Source organism: Pundamilia nyererei, unplaced genomic scaffold (assembly GCF_000239375.1).
Source record: "Pundamilia nyererei isolate P.nyererei 1_Seehausen unplaced genomic scaffold, PunNye1.0 scaffold00046, whole genome shotgun sequence".
Lineage (NCBI taxonomy): Eukaryota > Metazoa > Chordata > Actinopteri > Cichliformes > Cichlidae > Pundamilia > Pundamilia nyererei.
In genome coordinates this window covers 3361860-3379194 of record NW_005187447.1, presented here as the reverse complement: position 1 = coordinate 3379194, position 17335 = coordinate 3361860, and the positions used below count along the sequence as shown (strand labels likewise).

Here is a 17335-nt window from a genome sequence, read left to right as displayed (position 1 = left end):
GTCACGTCTTCATCTCGTCCCAGTGAAACATTCACATATAGAAACGTGTGACAGGAGCTGAAGTTGTGTAATGTTTAAGTGTGAGGTAATTAGTCAGCTCAGCAAATATGAGCAACACAAACTGTGTATGTGCAGTTTGCCACACATCAGGTCTGAGAGTCCAGCTGCTGTATTTACACATACTCAGGGTCTCTGAGAGAAGCTCCCATGTGCTGTTCAGAGGTCTTAATCAGACATTAGATCTGTTATATGAAGAACACGCCGTACAGGCAGCTCAGTGCTGGTTACTCTACAGTGATTGGCTGATGCAGAACAGCTGTTCAGTGTGACGTCTCAGATCCACATAGAACAGCAGGTCAGCTGATCACAGCCTCACATCATTTAACTTGCTTCTGTAATTCTTCCCTCACCTTCTGATCCGAGGCTCCTCCATCAGCTCAATCCCAGTTTTTGGACTCTGTAACCAGTGACATATCAGCTGTTCACCGTTAATAAACGTGCTGAAGCTTCCGACCAGCACGAGGCGCCTGCCAGGCAGCGCTCAGGGATATAAGAACCTGCAACCGGGGTTCACTACTTCCGGTATTAGGACGTGTATTTCCGGTCTCAGTGACGCGCTGACAGTAGTCAGACTCTTACCCTCTGTTAGCTTGTGTTAGCCGCAGTTTAGCCACAGTTTCCGGGTTCTGAGCTCACCTCGTGCTCCGGTTCCGTGCACCCGGACCCTCCGTCCCTTCACCTGTCGGCTGGGATCGAGGCGGCTCCCGGTTCTGTCCGATCCGGCTGCCTCCGGACTCCGCCTTTAGCCGCAGAGCTAACCCTGCTGCTAGCGCTGCTAACGGCTAACTGTGGCGTTCGTGGGTAAGCGAGAGAAACAACGACGAGGCCGCGCACAGGTGAGTCAGCGTCACCTGCCGCTGGTGAGGGTGTCTATGGATTACACACGCGGGGTGGCGGGGCGGGGGACATCTGCTTGAAGCAGCACCACACACCTGAGCCTGCCAATCAGGATCAGCTGATCAGAATATACACACACACACACCACATTTCCGGGCTGACGATCAGCTGATCACATCACCTGTCCTGAGGTGCAGCAAGTGGAGCAGTGAGAAACTTTATTTATTTTCGTTAAACTTTATTCAGACAGGAAGTTAGTGAGGATCAGACTGAGCTCAGAGGTTCCTCCCACTCTCACAGGTAGCTGCATGTTCTTCAATGTCCAGGAGTCCCCTGCAATCCTGAGCTGGTCACCTGGCAAACGATCATGTCACAGCCTGAGACCCTCAAAGTCTTGTTATGGTGGTCCTATGGTCCCAATCCTGCTGTTTTCATGGCAAAAAGTCACTAAACGCCACTTCCTGTTTTACCTGAGACCTCACAGACTGTAAATAAAGATGTAGAGCTGCATGCTCTCTGATGTCCAGGAGGGGGCGGCTGCTGAGGTTCCCGCACTAAGAACAGCCTCTCACACCTGTCATTGAGAGCGGCCTCAGGTGTGTGGCTCACAGGTGAGATTAATGGAGACATGAGTCAGCTGACCCGATGCTGAAGGACCACATGTCTCAGATGTTTTTCCTGAGGTCATCAGTATTTACATGTACCGGTGGGGTGGTGGGGGGGGGGATAAGCTGGTCTGTGGTGTCTCACCTGGAGATTGTCAGGCTGCAGCTGGAGGATGCAGAAGATCCTGATGATCTCAGTCTGTGGTTTTTGCAGACCTCCTGACCTGCTGCCACAGCTTATCCATCATCATCATCATCATCATCATCATCATCATCATCAGTCTGAGCTCACCTGAGCTCCAGGAGTTTCCTTCATGAAGGAATTTAAAAATGTTCCCTCAGAAAACATCTAAACCTCTAAAAACAGCCCTCTTTACCCGTGCAATCACGGTAGTAAGAAATACTGGTCGGACTCAATGTGAAGCTCGGATTTTGGATGCTGGGAGGGGAGAAGATGAAATGAAGAAGCGATCCTGACGTGCACACTCAGGTGCAGTTCTGCTACTTCGTGTTTCCTACTGATCTGTCACTGTCATTTCACTGCTTGTGTTTTTAGGATGGGCTTATTCACTATTTACTATTGCTGTTACTAGGGATGAAGATTTATAAGAATTTAGCAATTCTGATTCCATTATTGATATTATTTATTGATTTGATTCCTTATTGGCTGTGCTTTGAGAGTCTCCACCATATCAAAGACATTAGTCATGCACATTAACTGCACACTGTGGGTCACATGTTTGTCCATGTTGACTGTCCATGATCCTTTCTTTGTTATGATCAGTGCTGGTGTCATTACTCAAAAGTAATCTATTACTCATATTACACAGAATACTTTCCTTAAAAGCTATGTAATGTGTGACTTAATTACTCTCTGGAGAAGGTCATTCATTACATTACTCGTTACCAGTGATGGGAATAAAGGCGTTACAAGTATTGGCGTTACTTTTTTTCAGTAACGACTAATCTAAGTAATTACTATTCCTATCGTTACAACACCGTTACTAACAAGAAAATGCGGTGCGGTCGCATTACTATTTTTCAACAAACAGACGGTTGAAGCTGTCTTCATCTTACCGCACCTTATATCAGTTGCATGGAAGTAGCTTTAAGTAATCTGGGTGATACAGCTTTAAGGAGCTGTGCGCGCTCCCGCAGGCGGCAGTCACTTTCTGACCGACGATCACTTTTTGGCATAATACCTGGAGCTAAGGGGGCAAAACAATCGCATGAGTGCTGCTGTTTGGCTGTGGAAGAATAAAGTAGTCATGGTAAGCCAATCACATGACCACTTTAAGATGACAAAGCAACAAGGTGATATATACCAGGTTTTAAATTGTGTTGATAGGCCACGTAAAACCAGAGTGGTGATAAACAATATATACACGGTGTTCAATTGTGTTAATACAGTATGTCAAAATGAAAACATAACTGTAAATCCAGACACATGAGGTTGTGCTGAAGAGAATGATACCAAACAAGGCAAAGTAAATAGTTTTTAAAGGTGAAATGTAGGGGAAAACATCAAAAGTAGTTAAAAATGGCCAATTATACCCTGGACTCCAGAGGGTTAAACTTTTTTTTTTTTTTTAAAGTAACGCAATAGTTACTTTTCAAGTAATTAATTACTTTTAGAATCTTGTAACTCAGTTACTTTTTTGAAGTAGTAACTAGTAACTATAATTACTTTTTCACAGTAACTTTCCCAACACTGCTCGTTACGTTACTTTCATGTTACTCCTTAAAATGACCTGAAACACAATGTCTCATAATTACGATTACGACTGAGCTGCTGTTTTCCTCTGACACAAGAACTGAAATCAGCTGATTGTAGTGTGAGTACAAGAATCCGTAAGCGGAATCGATAGGTCCTGGAATTCTAAGGAATTGGACAACTGGGAACTGGTCCTTTTACAAGAACCTTTACAATTCTCATCCCTAGCGGTCATTAAATTGAGCCTGTCTGTTTCCTGCCTCACTCCCACTTTAATGTCATCTGCTAGCTTAATGATAACAGTTAGGATGGGGGAAGAGCTAATCCTAACACTAACGTGTCGCAGGCAGGTAAATGTTTAATAAAAAAGGAGCTTCTCTGAATTCATGAAATTCCTCCTAAAGATGGACTGACAGTCTCTGAGGTGCTTCTCCAGGTTTACTACTGTCCACCTGCTGCTAGTGATGGGAGGAGCTGTGTCAGCTCGAGAAGTTGAGGCTGACGCTGCTGTTATTGATGCAGAGGAAAGTCATCGATAGTTTTTGGTATCGGTTCTCTTTGCTAGCCTTGCTCGGTACAGACTCTGCAGTGCTGAGAAAAAATAAAGTACTGCCGTGGGGAGGTGGGGGTTAAGTTCTTCAGCTCAGTCTTTCTCTGTACTAAAATCAGCCACTGCTGACAGCGCACTGAACACTAACTGTGATTGGTCAGATGCTGACACCTCTAATGGCTTTTGGTGTCAAGCAGGTTCAGCTCCTAAAGCATAGAGATTAGATCATCAGTGTCTCGGTTTCTGTGATCTGATTTAAAAAAAAAAAAAAAAAAAAAAAATAATACCTGCAGGTTATTGATCTCATGTCATCTGATTGGATGAAAGGTTGGATCGGTTGTTGGTGATTACTGAGATGACTTTATCTAAACAAGCCATGTTAATCAATACTCGTGTTTAGTGTAAAGTTATTGATCGGAATAAAGGTGACTGATTGTTTGCAGCTCTGAGCTGAGAACCTAAATCCCTTAATGATCTGTTTTCAGAGGTGGTTGAGGCTCTGCCCCCTGACTGTAGTCATCAGTGAGTTCATCTGTGTTCCAGGTGCGGCACTCAGGTCTTGACCTTCGCTCTGAGGACGCAGTAGCAGCCATGTTGACCTAGAGTCGTCATTGGCGGTGGTGAGTTCTGAGCACGAGCAGAAACGACGGGCAATCGCAGCCATGTCGGAGAACCAGGCGAACAACAACAATGTCCCGCTTAACAACAACAACAACAACATGGGACCCAACCGCCTCCGCAATCCCAACCTGAACCAGAACCCCCTCATCAATGTCCGCGACCGCCTCTTCCATGCGCTCTTCTTCAAGATGGCCGTCACCTATGCACGCCTATTCCCTCCGTCCTTCAGGAGGGTCTTTGAGTTCTTCGTTCTGCTCAAGGTGGGGCACAGCTCACCTGTCAGCAGGATGTAATCACATTACTGATCAGTCTGTTTCTGAATAGTGATCTCAGGAACATGTCACAGTATTGGTAATGGTCAGGTGTTTCAGGTGATCACAGATGTTTCAGGTGACTCCTCTCCACAAATAATTCAGTTAAACTTTATTTACATGCTTTTATTCTGCAACGTAAAGTCTGCAATACAGAAGAGGAAACCTAGACGATCAGATGACCCACATCTGAGCAGCACGTGGTATAACAGCACAGTGGAGAGGAAGAACCTGTTAGAAGGAAGTTCTATCTATAATAGAGCCAGGCTCAGCAAGGGAAGTGGGTTGGGGGTGGCGGGAAGTGGAGAAGAAACCCTTAGAGTATTATGGGAAGTCTCCCAGCAGCCTGTTCCTTTAGTAGCGTGAATGAGGTAGGGGACAGGGTCCCGATACAAGCTGGTTCCTCTGTGGAGTCAGCGGTGTCCTTACAGAGCGTTGTCTCAGACATTTGAGCATGCTCAGTGGGCAGGTTTATGTTGTGAATGATGTAGGTGAAGCTGTGAGGAGCCAGCAGAATTGCTTTACACAGAGACCAGAAACGATTGCTAACCCACAGAGGAAGGGTCTTTGGTGACTCTGCAGACAGGTTCCAGATGTTTACTTTCTTTGATCAGAGGACATTTATTGATTTTGATGTGTACATTTCATTGTTTTTATTAGGGGTGCAACGATACTCGTATCGATATTGAACCATTCGATACAGTGCTTTCGGTTTGGTACGCATATGTATCGAACAATACTAAAATTTTATTTATTTTATCAACTTTTCTTCTGACGATGCTGTCTGTGTTGAGCGACCCTGATGGTAAGCGCGTCATGGACAAAAGTAAAACAGTATGTTGGATGTGCCACGCAATGCATCAATTGGTGGGAACTAGTGCGTTAGCGCAGTTAGCTCGTTAACATGTTGGCCGTCCAGCGATCCGCGGTAACTCGTTAACGGAGATTTGCCGCGTTATGGCGTTAATGTCATTTTAACGAGATTAACGCTGACAGCACTAGTGGGAACACAACGAATATGACTGCACATTTACACCGACATCATCCTAGTGCAAAGACAAGTGGAAGCAGACAAAAACAACAAGCACGCATGTTACAAACTTTACCCGAGTCATTTAGACAGCTGTTAGCACATGATTCTCCTTATGGGGACCTGATACGTTTAATATGCTGCTGAGAATATAGCCCAGAAGAAGCGTATAGTATAGCTTTTATTTTGGAAAGAGACATTTCTCTGTAATAAACTCTCTTTTCCAAAGCTGAGTGATTTCTCGATCAGATTTATTATTTTAATTATTTTGTTGTTTCAGCAACATTAAATTTAAAAACTGCACTTTTGAGTTAAAATATATATTTATAATTTTAATAAATGACAAATTAAAAAGGCATGAACATTTTTTTTTTGTATGGGAAAAAAAAATCGAACCATGACACCAAAGTATCAAACCGAATCGTGAATTTTGTGTATCGTTGCACCCCTAGTTTTTATTTTATTGGTGACGTATTTTATAAACTCTGGTTGCTGTGAGAGACTCACTGATGCAGAAATGAGATTACGGTGACACAACCAGCGCTCGCTGACATCTCTCTAACCTGTCCTCAGGCACTCTTCGTCCTCTTCATCCTTGCCTACATCCACATTGCCTTCTCTCGCTCACCCATCAACTGTCTAGAGGTGGTAAGGGAGCGCTGGCCCCGTGACGGCATCCTGCGGGTTGAGATCCAGAGAAACTCGAGCCGGGCACCCATCTTCCTTCAGCACTACGACTCGGCGAGCCTCCATGATGAGCTGGATGCCGAGGAGGAAGGAGGGGGGCTGGCGATGGGCGGGCTCAGCCTTGCGATGCTGCCCGACGAAGAAGTGGAAGAGGAGGAGATGACTGTGGAGATGTTTGACAACAGCTCAGTGCAGGTGATCTCTCTCACTCTTTCTCACTCTCTCTCACATGCACACACATTGAACTTTGATAACGTTCGTCTCTAATAGTTGGATTTTTTAGATGTGTTACATGTTATTTGTTGTACTCTGTTTATTCTTTTTTGTATTTGAACTTTAAAATCTGTAATGAAAATATATATAAATTTATAAAACTAATAAAATCCCTAAAATTAACCTTAAATACTTGTTTGTTTGTTTTTTTCAAATTTTACTTAAATTTAGAAGAAAATTAACAGAAATGATGTCGTTGCCATCACTGGTGTTGGTGATTCTAGTGTTTTAAACCACAGCATCAGACAGCCAGCTCACCTGCACAGGTGTAAACAAGCTTGGCTTGGAGCAGGTGAGCTGAAAGGAAGTGACAGACCTTAACAGCGCTTCCTCTTTAGCATCAGAATTGTGAATCACGTTCGCATCCTGGTCCTGCAGAGCTGCAGCGAGTTCTAAATCCTCTGCTTATGTCACTTATTGTTTTCCCTGTGAGTTTAGAAGTGTTTAGTGTGTGTGTGTGGGTCTTCATAAAGTTTGAGAGTCACACAGATTTTGGGTTTCCAATAGAAACGAAAAGTAGTAATAAGAGGATAGCGGTAAAACACTTGTTGGTAGGTGTGCCCTCTGGTGGTGTGTGAGCTCAGAGTAGTTCTGTGTATCTGGGGACTTAACTACCCCGAACACCTGACTCAGGTGAACTTTAAACTGCTATTGGCTACTTCAGGCCTTGCGCACACGGGCCCCGAGTTGGGATCTTGCACTGATCCCGATTGCTGGAAGAAACGCGCATTTCTGACCGTGCCAACATAGAGCCGCTTGGCAGGTGTATGTAGACACGCCGGCATCATACAATCATACTATAATCATACTACCAGTTTGCAACTACTTGCAAACTGGTTGGTGAATACACGTTTCCTTAGCAACAACAGGGTACCGGGAGCCTTTTGTATGAAACCCACAGTTGGGGTTCGTGATGAGCGTTGCTCAGTGTCCCATTGAGTGCACTCCCTCAAGCCAGAGTAATGTGATGACCGCCAGTATTCATATTACTCCCTGGATACTCTCAGATTAAAAGCAGAAATGACCCTCAAAACCTTCTGCTGTCCTGCTGCAGTTTGAGTTGGACATCGAGCCCCGCCTGAAGCCATCTCTGGTTGGTGCAGGAGGAGGAGGAGCTTCAGCAGGAGGAGGAGCCAACGACAGCCAGGACGTCTCGTTTAGCCAGACCACTAAAGGTATGCAGCCGCTGCAGGACTCAGTGTCTGAGCTGGAGATGATGACCCGAGCAGGTAAACCGTTCTCCACCCCACCCCTGCCACCTCACCTCCTTTAACTCCGCCTCCTTATTCAGTCCAGAAACACCTGCTGAGCTGTTTAATGTTTCACAATTTAAGATTGTATGTATTTATTTTTGTGTTTTTCTGATGTGGTTGTTTACTTTGTTGTTCATTGTCGCAGTGTGGCCTCAGGAGGAGTACATCGTGGAGTACTCGTTGGAGTATGGCTTCCTGCGCCTCTCTCAGAGCACCAGACAGAGACTCAACATCCCTGTCATGGTCGTCACACTTGGTCAGACTCTGAGCCGCCGTGTCACATGACCTCAGCGTTGGCCAACTTGCACTCCCTAACCGCGTCTGTGTCTGTTTGCAGATCCGATGAAGGACGAGTGTTTCGGAGATGGCTTCAGTCGTTTCCTGCTCGATGAGTTTTTGGGCTACGATGACATCCTGATGTCGAGCGTGAAGGCGCTCGCCGAGAATGAGGAGAACAAAGGTGGGGTGGGCGCTGTAAATGGAGGGTGGGGCAGGGCACTTTGGTGTGATGCTACATTCACTGATTGGATTTAGAGAGCAGGTGTTTACTTCCAGTCATGTGACACAGCTCAGGTGTTTGTGTGGTTCTCTGCAGGATTCCTGAGGAACGTGGTCTCCGGTGAGCATTACCGCTTTGTCAGCATGTGGATGGCCAGGACCTCCTACCTGGCCGCCTTTGTCATTATGGTCATATTTGTAAGTACAAATACAGTAAATGACCCACACTGATCGTTCGGGTTCGTTCAGTCGCACGATGTCACGACTGAGTCTCGCGTTCTCCGTTTCAGACTCTGTCGGTGTCCATGCTGCTCAGATACTCTCACCACCAGATCTTCGTCTTCATTGGTCAGTTCCTCATACCATTCAGTGTTTACCTTTGAACCCGAGCCTCAGGTCTATTCTGACTCTCTCTCACCCCCTACAGTTGACCTCCTGCAGATGTTGGAGATGAACATGACCATTGCCTTCCCAGCAGCCCCTCTGCTCACTGTCATCCTGGCCCTCGTAGGTGAGTCCAGATCCCATTCTGTTTCAGGACGCTTCTGAACCTCTGTCACCTGGGTCCTGACGCGTGGCCGAGTTCTTTCCGTTATCTGGCTTCCCTTACCCTAACACTGGCAGTCAGGATAAGCGGCTGCGTGGGGCCTGTTATCAACCCAGGCCCACGTGCCCCTTCACATCAAAGGGTGGCAGCATCTGACAAATCATAGAGGGGTATTTCATAGCTCATATGACTCCTCTACCAAAGAAAAGTGTTCCCCCTGCTCCAGAGATGTTATCAAAGGGTTATAAAAATCTTTAAAGATTATAAAAATATATCAGTAAAATGCAACACTGTTGTGAAAATGATGTGATAAATTCCTCAGAAACATCTTAGGTTAATCTGGACACAAGCATTTTAATTCCAGTCAGTAGTTTTATGGCTGAGTAAATACTTTTTAGTTTACTTTTCACAGAATGCTCTGTCATATCAGGGAGTGAGCTTCTGGAATAGTCTTCCACTGTCAGTGAGGGAAAGTACAAGTCTACCCATCTTTAAGAGTCAGTTAAAAGGGCGGCTGAGGGACACACAAACATGTGATCATGTTTAATAATCATGCTTTATATTGGACGTGAAAAAGAGTTATTGTGTTACAAAAAAGGAAACGACTATTAGTGTAATGGGTCAGTGCAATATCAGGACAGTCAGGGCATGTGCAATACTGGGGTTTGTGCAATATAATTGATGTGTTTCCGTTATTGTTATCTATATTGTCCTCTGTGTCCACTCTTCTTGTCATTGTTTGTTCTAGTATAATGTGATCACTGTTTTTGTCCTTGTCACATGACCTGTAAATAATGTCTCTGTATGTTTTTACTAACTTGTGTTTAACACCAACCTGCCAGAGGGTCTGCAGATGGAAATTAGCCCAAGGCTATAATCTGGCATCTTTCTAAATAAAATAAAATAAATAAATAGAAAGCAGCGAGAGAATAAAAACTATGGTTTGATAGTAAAGATTAAAAATAACTGAATTTAAACAGGCTCAGCGCTACATAGAAATCTGATCTAAGGTGAGCAGGTACTGTGCAGGTTAGGGCCTGCATGTCTGCTGTGATGCTGTTTACAGTCAGTCCAAAATGCTGCAGCTAGCTTGCTCACTTTACAAAAGTGAGAGGTCACATGACTCCAGTGTTAGCAGCCTTACACTGGAGTCGTGTGACTGCATTTTTTTAATTTATTTTTTTAAAGCTTTTATTGAGCTTGTTTGTGTAGCTGCGTCTGTCAATCAGATTGCTCAGGCCTGATTGTCAGTCGGCTGATCTCAGAGCAGCTCGTGACTCTGCTGTACCGACACTCTGTAGTGACCTCCAGGTGACCTGATGTTTTGTTTTTTTGTTTTTTTGTTTTTGTTTTTTTGTTGTTTTTTTTGGGATCCTGTTTGTTCAGTTTCAATAAAGATTAAAGTCAAAGTACTGAAGGTTCCTGGCAATAAAAACGAGCGTCAAATTAAAAAATGTTTGTAAACAGACTGGATGGACGTTAGCCTTGGTTGGGGGGTGTGGCTTACATTTAAAGCTGACCTGTGATGTCACTTTCTGTCTCAGGCATGGAGGCCATCATGTCAGAGTTCTTCAATGACACAACAACTGCATTCTACATTATCCTCATCGTGTGGTTGGCAGATCAGTACGACGCCATCTGCTGCCACACAAACACCAGCAAACGCCACTGGCTCAGGTGAGGTCACTTTCTGTGTGTGAGGTCATTGTTAAAGAATTAAGTTAAAAGGGTTCCTGGTCATTTGATCAATAAACAGATCAATCGGGCTTTGGCCATTTTTATTGTGAATGTCTCTTGTCAGCCTGCAGACCTTCAAGACTGATCATGTGATCCGTTCTCCCTGCAGGTTCTTCTACCTTTACCATTTTGCGTTCTACGCCTACCACTACCGCTTCAATGGCCAGTACAGCAGCCTCGCCCTTGTCACTTCCTGGCTCTTCATCCAGGTAAGTGTCGTCATCCTCATGCCTGTGCTAAGCCCCTCCCCTCAGACAGTAAATCTAACATTTTTGTCCTCTTGCAGCACTCCATGATCTATTTCTTCCATCACTACGAGCTTCCGGCAATCCTGCAGCAGATCCGGATCCAGGAGATGCTCCTGCAGAACCAGCAGGCTGGTCAGAACCAGACGGCTCTGCAGGATAACCTCAACAACAACATTGGCACTGCCGCCGCTGGAACGGGACCCGCCAATGCCCCCCAACCAGGGCCGACCAGTGGAGCTGAGCCAGGGCCTCAGACAGATTCCCTTCCGTCCCCTGCGGAAGGTGGAGCCTCAGGAAGCGGGGAGGTGAGGGCGGAGCTGAACTGGGTCGCTCACACAGCTGCCATCCTCACTGAAGCCCTGACGTCGTCAGTGGATGCGGGAGCCAGCAGCGATCAGGGGCCAGCTGAGATCAATGTGGTGGCCGAGTTCTGGATGGGAGGGGGAGCAGTAGGAGGGAGGTCCTTAGGTGGGAGCGGAGCCTTTGGAGGTCAAGATCCAAACTCTATTTCTGTAGAATTTAAACCTGCACCAGCTCCTCCAATCACAGAGCAGCATGAGGCGGGGCCCTCAGAGGATGTGGGGCCCTCAAAGGCAGAGGGAGCCTTGGAGGAGGCAGGGCCCTCAGAAGAGTGCCCCTCCCACACAGACTGTCCCCCCTCACAGAGTGCAGACTGCCGGCAGCAGCCGTCCTGAGGCTACTGACATCGCCTCACCTGTGAGACAGCTGATCAGCTCATTGATCGAATGAACAGGTTTTATTTGATTTTTAAACTCATTGATTAGCTTGAGGGTGGCGTCTCCCTGCAGGTCACGTGAACAGAGGGCAGGGATGCGATAATTTATTCTGCTGGGTTTTTTTTGTTTTTGTTTTGTTTTTTTGTTTGTTTGTTTGTTTGTTTGGGTGTTTTTTTTGTTTTTTTGGGGGGGTGGAGTATGGATGGTTTTTCTTTAGACGGTGTCTGAGGTTGGAGGTCCATCACCATGGAAACCGAAAGCAACACCCTGAACAAATGAAGCTTGAAGCAGAAACTTTTTTTCCCCCCCTCTAATCAATAAACCCGACTGTCTCTTTCTCAAACATCAGCCTTTTCTTTGATTCTTCAAACAAAGCTGATCGATCAATTGGCTCATCAGAGCTCTGCTGTTACCGGAGGATTTTCAAAATAAAATGCATGGCGTTAACAGACGTTTTATTTATCTTGAAAAGCCTTCTAACATGAACGTGTTGTTACGTGATGAGTTTATTCAGACTTCATGTAAAACCTGAATCCGTTTGTCCATAGAGGAAAAGGCTTCACAATATAAGCCCTGACAGCAGGAAGCTGCTGCCACATGGTACACACCAGGCCTGAGTGGTTTCACTTCATTGATCAAATAATTAACTGATTATCAATAATATTCAATAAAGAAAAATCAGGTTTCTGCTGCTGGCTGAAAGGATGAAGCCAAGCAGTTCTGGTGTGCCTGGGGGCGGAGCCAGTGAGCTACAGACAAGAAGTCTGATGCAACCTTTCAGTTATTGATCAGCTGATCAGTTATTGATTCTGATAGACTGAAGCACAAACTCAACTTAAGTTGCTTTTTTTTTTTTTTTTTTTCCCCTGTCTCGTCTGCTTTTGTCTTGAGGGAAATAATTGAACAGGAAGTTTGGACTGTCAGCAGCTGAGCGAGCTGATTGGTTGTGGAATATGACTGACTGTCACACTCACGCTCCGCCTCCTCCATCTGTTCATCTATCAAAATGGCGAATGATGCGGTGGGTCTGATGGCAGCGTGTTTGCTCTGACTGCTCCCCTCAGACATCTGCCAAACACATTTTGGGGGGAATGGGACACATGAGATGCTCTGAACCAATCAGGAAGCCTCATTTAAAAACAGCATTTTGGTCAAAGTCCCTTCAATGGGACAGTGGCAAGTTTTTGAAAGTGAACACCTGTTTTGCGTTCTTTGGATAAATGATGGTCTACAAATCCGTAGGAGGGGAAAGGAACTGATCCCTCCCATCAGGTGAACTTCATCAATTATTGATTGGATATCAGAAACAATTGATCTCTGAGTGTCTGTTTTTGTTGCTGTGAAGTAGACGGAGCCTGAGCGTGACTCTGGCTGGGGGGTTGGGGTTCTTCTTCGTGCCTCTCTGCTGAGGACTGTAGCCTCATTATTGATCATCAAAATGTATTTACCTGTCAGACCAGTAAAACCAGTAAAAGCAGTGGTCGCCACCCATTGTGTGAATGCCTCCCTTCTTTCACACCATCCACACACGGGGATTTTATTCTGAAATGACATACACCAGCAGCAGGAAGTGAAACTTCTCATTACCTGTGAAACCTTTCAAGAAAAAAGGCATTATACATGGATACTTTCAAAATAAAAGCCAACTTGCCAAGGTGCTGAATTGTTTTTGTCCAACAGGAAACTGGCCGAGCTGAGTGTCATGTTTCACCTCGACCACCTAGTGTTATTTTTGACAGCAGCTCAGTTTCAGGTGGTTTTCTGTTTTGATGGCATCTACTTTATTTTAATCAGTTTCCACTTCTTTTGGAGTGTTATGACATCTTTAAAAGGAAAAGGTTGTGAGGATTGGAGGTGCATTCAATCTCAGCTGTTTAAATCCACACTTCCTGTCACATGTCCTGATATCAGGTCAGCAGAATCCCTTCAGCTGGTCTCTGATCCCGGACCAGCAGGTTTCAAATAGTGCCAGGGCACATGCGCACGCAGCGACCTGCAGTGAAACGTCAAACAGTCAAACGTTGCTCATTCTTAAAGCTGCCTAACTCAAAACATTTCCTCTTCTGACCCGTTCTCTGCTCGTATCCAGGCTTTAGCTGTCTTGGCAGAAAGACAGGATGAGGTTTCAATACCCCTAGAGTTGTTAAGCCAGATAAAAAGGTTAAATGAAAGCTGTTTCAATGACTCTCATAACCAGCAATCGCTTTGGGCTTTTCCCAAAGCAATGTGCAATTACCTGCAAATGAGCCACTCCAAGACAGCCCTGTAGACCATCATCGCGATCGTTTGTTTCAACAAGGCGGTAATCCAGAGCAGAGTTCCGCCAGCAGCTCACCACAGCCCTCTATAGTTGTCAGAAATAAATTTAATAAGGTTGAAATTAGACAAATTTTGAATTTCCCGCCTCCAGACGATATACCCAATAATGCACAATATTATCAAGGCATAATGGGGAGTGCCTGTGAAATAACAAACAGGATTTTCTCCCATGAACGTATGACCGCATACTGTAGACAGCGTGGCTTTCATCTGTCTTTCATGGCAAAAAAAATTTTCTGGCACAACTTCACCGGCTTCCAAGATGCATGGAGAGGATGAAAGAATTCACAAAGCAGGAACTCCAGCATCGCTTGAGGGAAGATGAACAACTTTAATAATTGACCAACGCGTTTTGGCTTGTGGCCTTCATCAGGGTCATAGTAAAATATTGTAAAAAAATTGCTTAAATACAAGACAGGAAACAGAAAAAATTACAAATTAACCAGTCAAAACTTCATAGATAGGTCAGCTGACATATAATAGGTAGGTATTGGTTAATTGGCTAAGTCACGCCCAAGTAAATACCGAACTAGATCATTACTGATGAGGAGGAGGGGGGGGTAACATAACCCCCATATGTCTGAAAATAACACATGCATGAAATGCATAACAAGGAGTGCTATGAATATACACAGAAGAAAGAAAAGAGAAGGAAAAAAAAAGACAGTCTTTAATTGTAAAGGCACGTTTGAATTTAGAAAACAAGATTACATCATAACATGGGAACACGTTTGTTAAAAGATCCTTATTTATGTCTCTAAAATGTAAAATCTAGACTTAAAATGTGGACTTAAAGTGAGATGTCTAGAACGCTACTCCTTCTTTGGTTAAAAAAAAGGGGAAAAAAATTGTAGTTCATAAAAACTCATTGATAGAAAAGTCCTTTCATGGAAAGATACTCGATCAGCATGCTTTTTCAAAAATGTTAGAATGCTTTTGGGGTAAAAGCATTCCGGTGGGAATCTGAACGAATCATAAAAACTGGCACCTCCATCTTCTTCTAATGAAATCGCCAGCCAATGAGTTCCAGGTTTATTCCTTGGATCTGTATTTATGATCAGATATGCAGGCCGTTTAAACGAATGTTTGAGTAACATCAGTAACTCATCTGACGACCAAACGCCGTAGAATCTGTCACTGACTAGCAGCCTCATGATACTCTCCAACTGATGATTGTTCATGACTCAAGAAAAAACAGAAACCTATCAGCAATAATCAACCGAAACTTGTCTTTTTGAATTGATCTTGAGAATTGAATCGTAACAAGCATAAACGATCAGCGTTGTTGTGTGAGGCAGCGGGACTCTGAAGCGCATTTCAAGTCTCAAGTTGCCATTTATTATCAGTGAAAACGCTTGGCTGTCATCTGAAGGACTCATATTGAACATGAACAGAGTATATCCTTCTTGAAATTCCTGTCTGTCAATGCACAAGGATAGATCTTTCAGGTTTCTCCCGGTAGCTGTGTACATGCCTATAACAAGATATCTGGGCAGTGAACCCAGAAACAGGTTCTCATGATGTGATATCTTGACTACGATGACCTGGATGACTGAGAACCTTCACAGACACAATGGGATTCACTTTAATTAAAAATCAGAAAATAGAGCAAGTGGAGTCATATAAATATCTTGGGACCATAATCAATGAAAAACTGAACTTTGATGAGAATTCCAAATTCCAAAGGGGTCACCAGCGCCTTTACTGCCTCAGAAAACTTGCTCATTTCCACATTGACTGGAAAATTTTAACTTTGTTTTACAGTTCTTTTATTGAGTCTGTTTTATCCTTACCTCAGCTTTATCAAACACAGCAAACAGAGCTCTTGTTCAGTTCAGTGTTTTGCTCCAGTCTGTTTTCATTCCTGTGAGCCCCTCAGAGCAGTGAAATGATTAAAAGGCCTTTAGTGGCTCTGACTGATTAGACTCAGAGTTTAGATCTTTTTGGTGTTCCTGGGATTTTACTGACCATCGTGAATTGAATTGAATTGAAAGCCTTTATTGTCATTATACACAGTATAACGAGATTAGAAACAGCTCTATAAAAGTGCACACCTGCTTGTAGCACATTATAAAAACTATACAATAATTTAACTATATTTAGTGCAACTGGACGGAAGTCATTGAAACTGGTTATGGGTGACTTTTTGGAGATGGGGATGATTATGGTAGATTTCAGGCAGGGTGGAATGACGGCTTGTTCCAGAGACAGTTTGAAGATGTCAGTGAAGACCTGTGCTAGCTGCCCGGCACATGCTTTGAGGACCTTCCCAGGTACTCCATCTGGGCCTGCAGACTTCCTGGGGTTCGCTGCACAGAGTACACGCCTCACATGCTGTCTCTCAAGAGTGAGTGGGGGATTGCTAGAGGCTGGTGTGGGTTGTGGTGGTCTCTGACTTTTAGTTCAGGTTCTGCTCGAGGCCTCTTCCTGCTGACGGGGAGTTTTGGCCTGGTTTTTACTGACTGACCTCCACTCTGTGGTTTTAAAGTGAGCATCTGCAGAGGAAACCATCACTGCCACAGCTGTAGGTCAGACTTCCTGTTTTTGTGATGAGCATTAATGATGAAAACCAAGACTCGTCATCACTCAGACTGGCTGCAATCTTGTTTCTCAGAGTTCAAACCCATCACGCTGCAGTGAGTTTGTTTTTTAAAAGCTCCTGTAAGAAAGTTTCACCTGAAGAGCTGCTCTCAGGTAAGAACAATTGCTTTACCTGCCGATCTGCTCGTGGCTGAACATGATTCAGAGGGTCTGTGATGGCTTAGTTTGATTTTGAAAGATTTATTTGTTCTGTTTCTGCTGCTGTCAAGAGAGCACTCTGAGATTAAATCTGTTAAGTTAAAGATTTTCATGCTGTTAGGGCTGAGCAGACACAGAGCCTCGACCTCAGCAACAACATTCCTGCACTCATAGCATCATTTCATCATTATCATTATTATTTAATTTTCTTTAGCAGGAGAATGAACAGAGGTATGCACGTGTAGCTGTGACTTCATCAGCTGTGATCTTTTCTTCTTTTATCAAAGTAATAAGCGTGCTGCTTTAAGCAGAAATCCTTTCAGACACCCTGAAGCTGAATTCGCTGCTTCGGCCATATCCAACACGTTCTATCAGATCAGATGGAGCTCCGGCTCCACCTCAGCAGCTTCACTTAACCTCGCTCTCCTTTCTGTTTGTGTTTATTGTTTATGTTCGAGTGACTTTGATTATTGACGATTTTATCAAAGACAAATTACAGATAATATCACTCTATACAAAGGCAAATCCTTCTTCTCACATAAAGTCCGGAATAATTATCTTAAATACCT

General features: G+C 44.3%; 1 protein-coding gene across 2 annotated transcripts; it reads left to right on the top strand.

Annotated features, from left to right (window-relative positions):
• Positions 1-400: 400 nt before the first annotated feature.
• Positions 401-13199, top strand: tmem259 (transmembrane protein 259). Of its 2 annotated transcripts, none has more exons than XM_005732391.2 (12): positions 401-896; positions 4310-4647; positions 6302-6610; positions 7743-7863; positions 8087-8197; positions 8279-8401; positions 8537-8637; positions 8730-8787; positions 8867-8950; positions 10531-10663; positions 10833-10932; positions 11010-13199. In XM_005732391.2, the coding sequence occupies exons 2-12, from the start codon at positions 4429-4431 to the stop codon at positions 11664-11666; spliced, it is 2016 nt and encodes a 671-aa protein (XP_005732448.1). In that variant the 5' UTR covers positions 401-896; positions 4310-4428; the 3' UTR covers positions 11667-13199. The 2 variants fall into 2 exon arrangements, with proteins under 2 accessions (XP_005732448.1, XP_013766106.1); XM_013910652.1 differs by having other exon boundaries at positions 7743-7917.
• Positions 13200-17335: the final 4136 nt, after the last annotated feature.

Coding starts and splice junctions, on each gene's coding strand:
- tmem259 (XM_013910652.1), top strand. CDS start 4,429: ATGTCGGAGAACCAGGCGAACAACAACAATGTCCCGCTTAACAACAAC. Junction 8,198..8,278: donor TGTCATGGTCGTCACACTTG/GTCAGACTCTGA, acceptor GTCTGTTTGCAG/ATCCGATGAAGGACGAGTGT. Junction 8,638..8,729: donor TTGTCATTATGGTCATATTT/GTAAGTACAAAT, acceptor TCTCCGTTTCAG/ACTCTGTCGGTGTCCATGCT.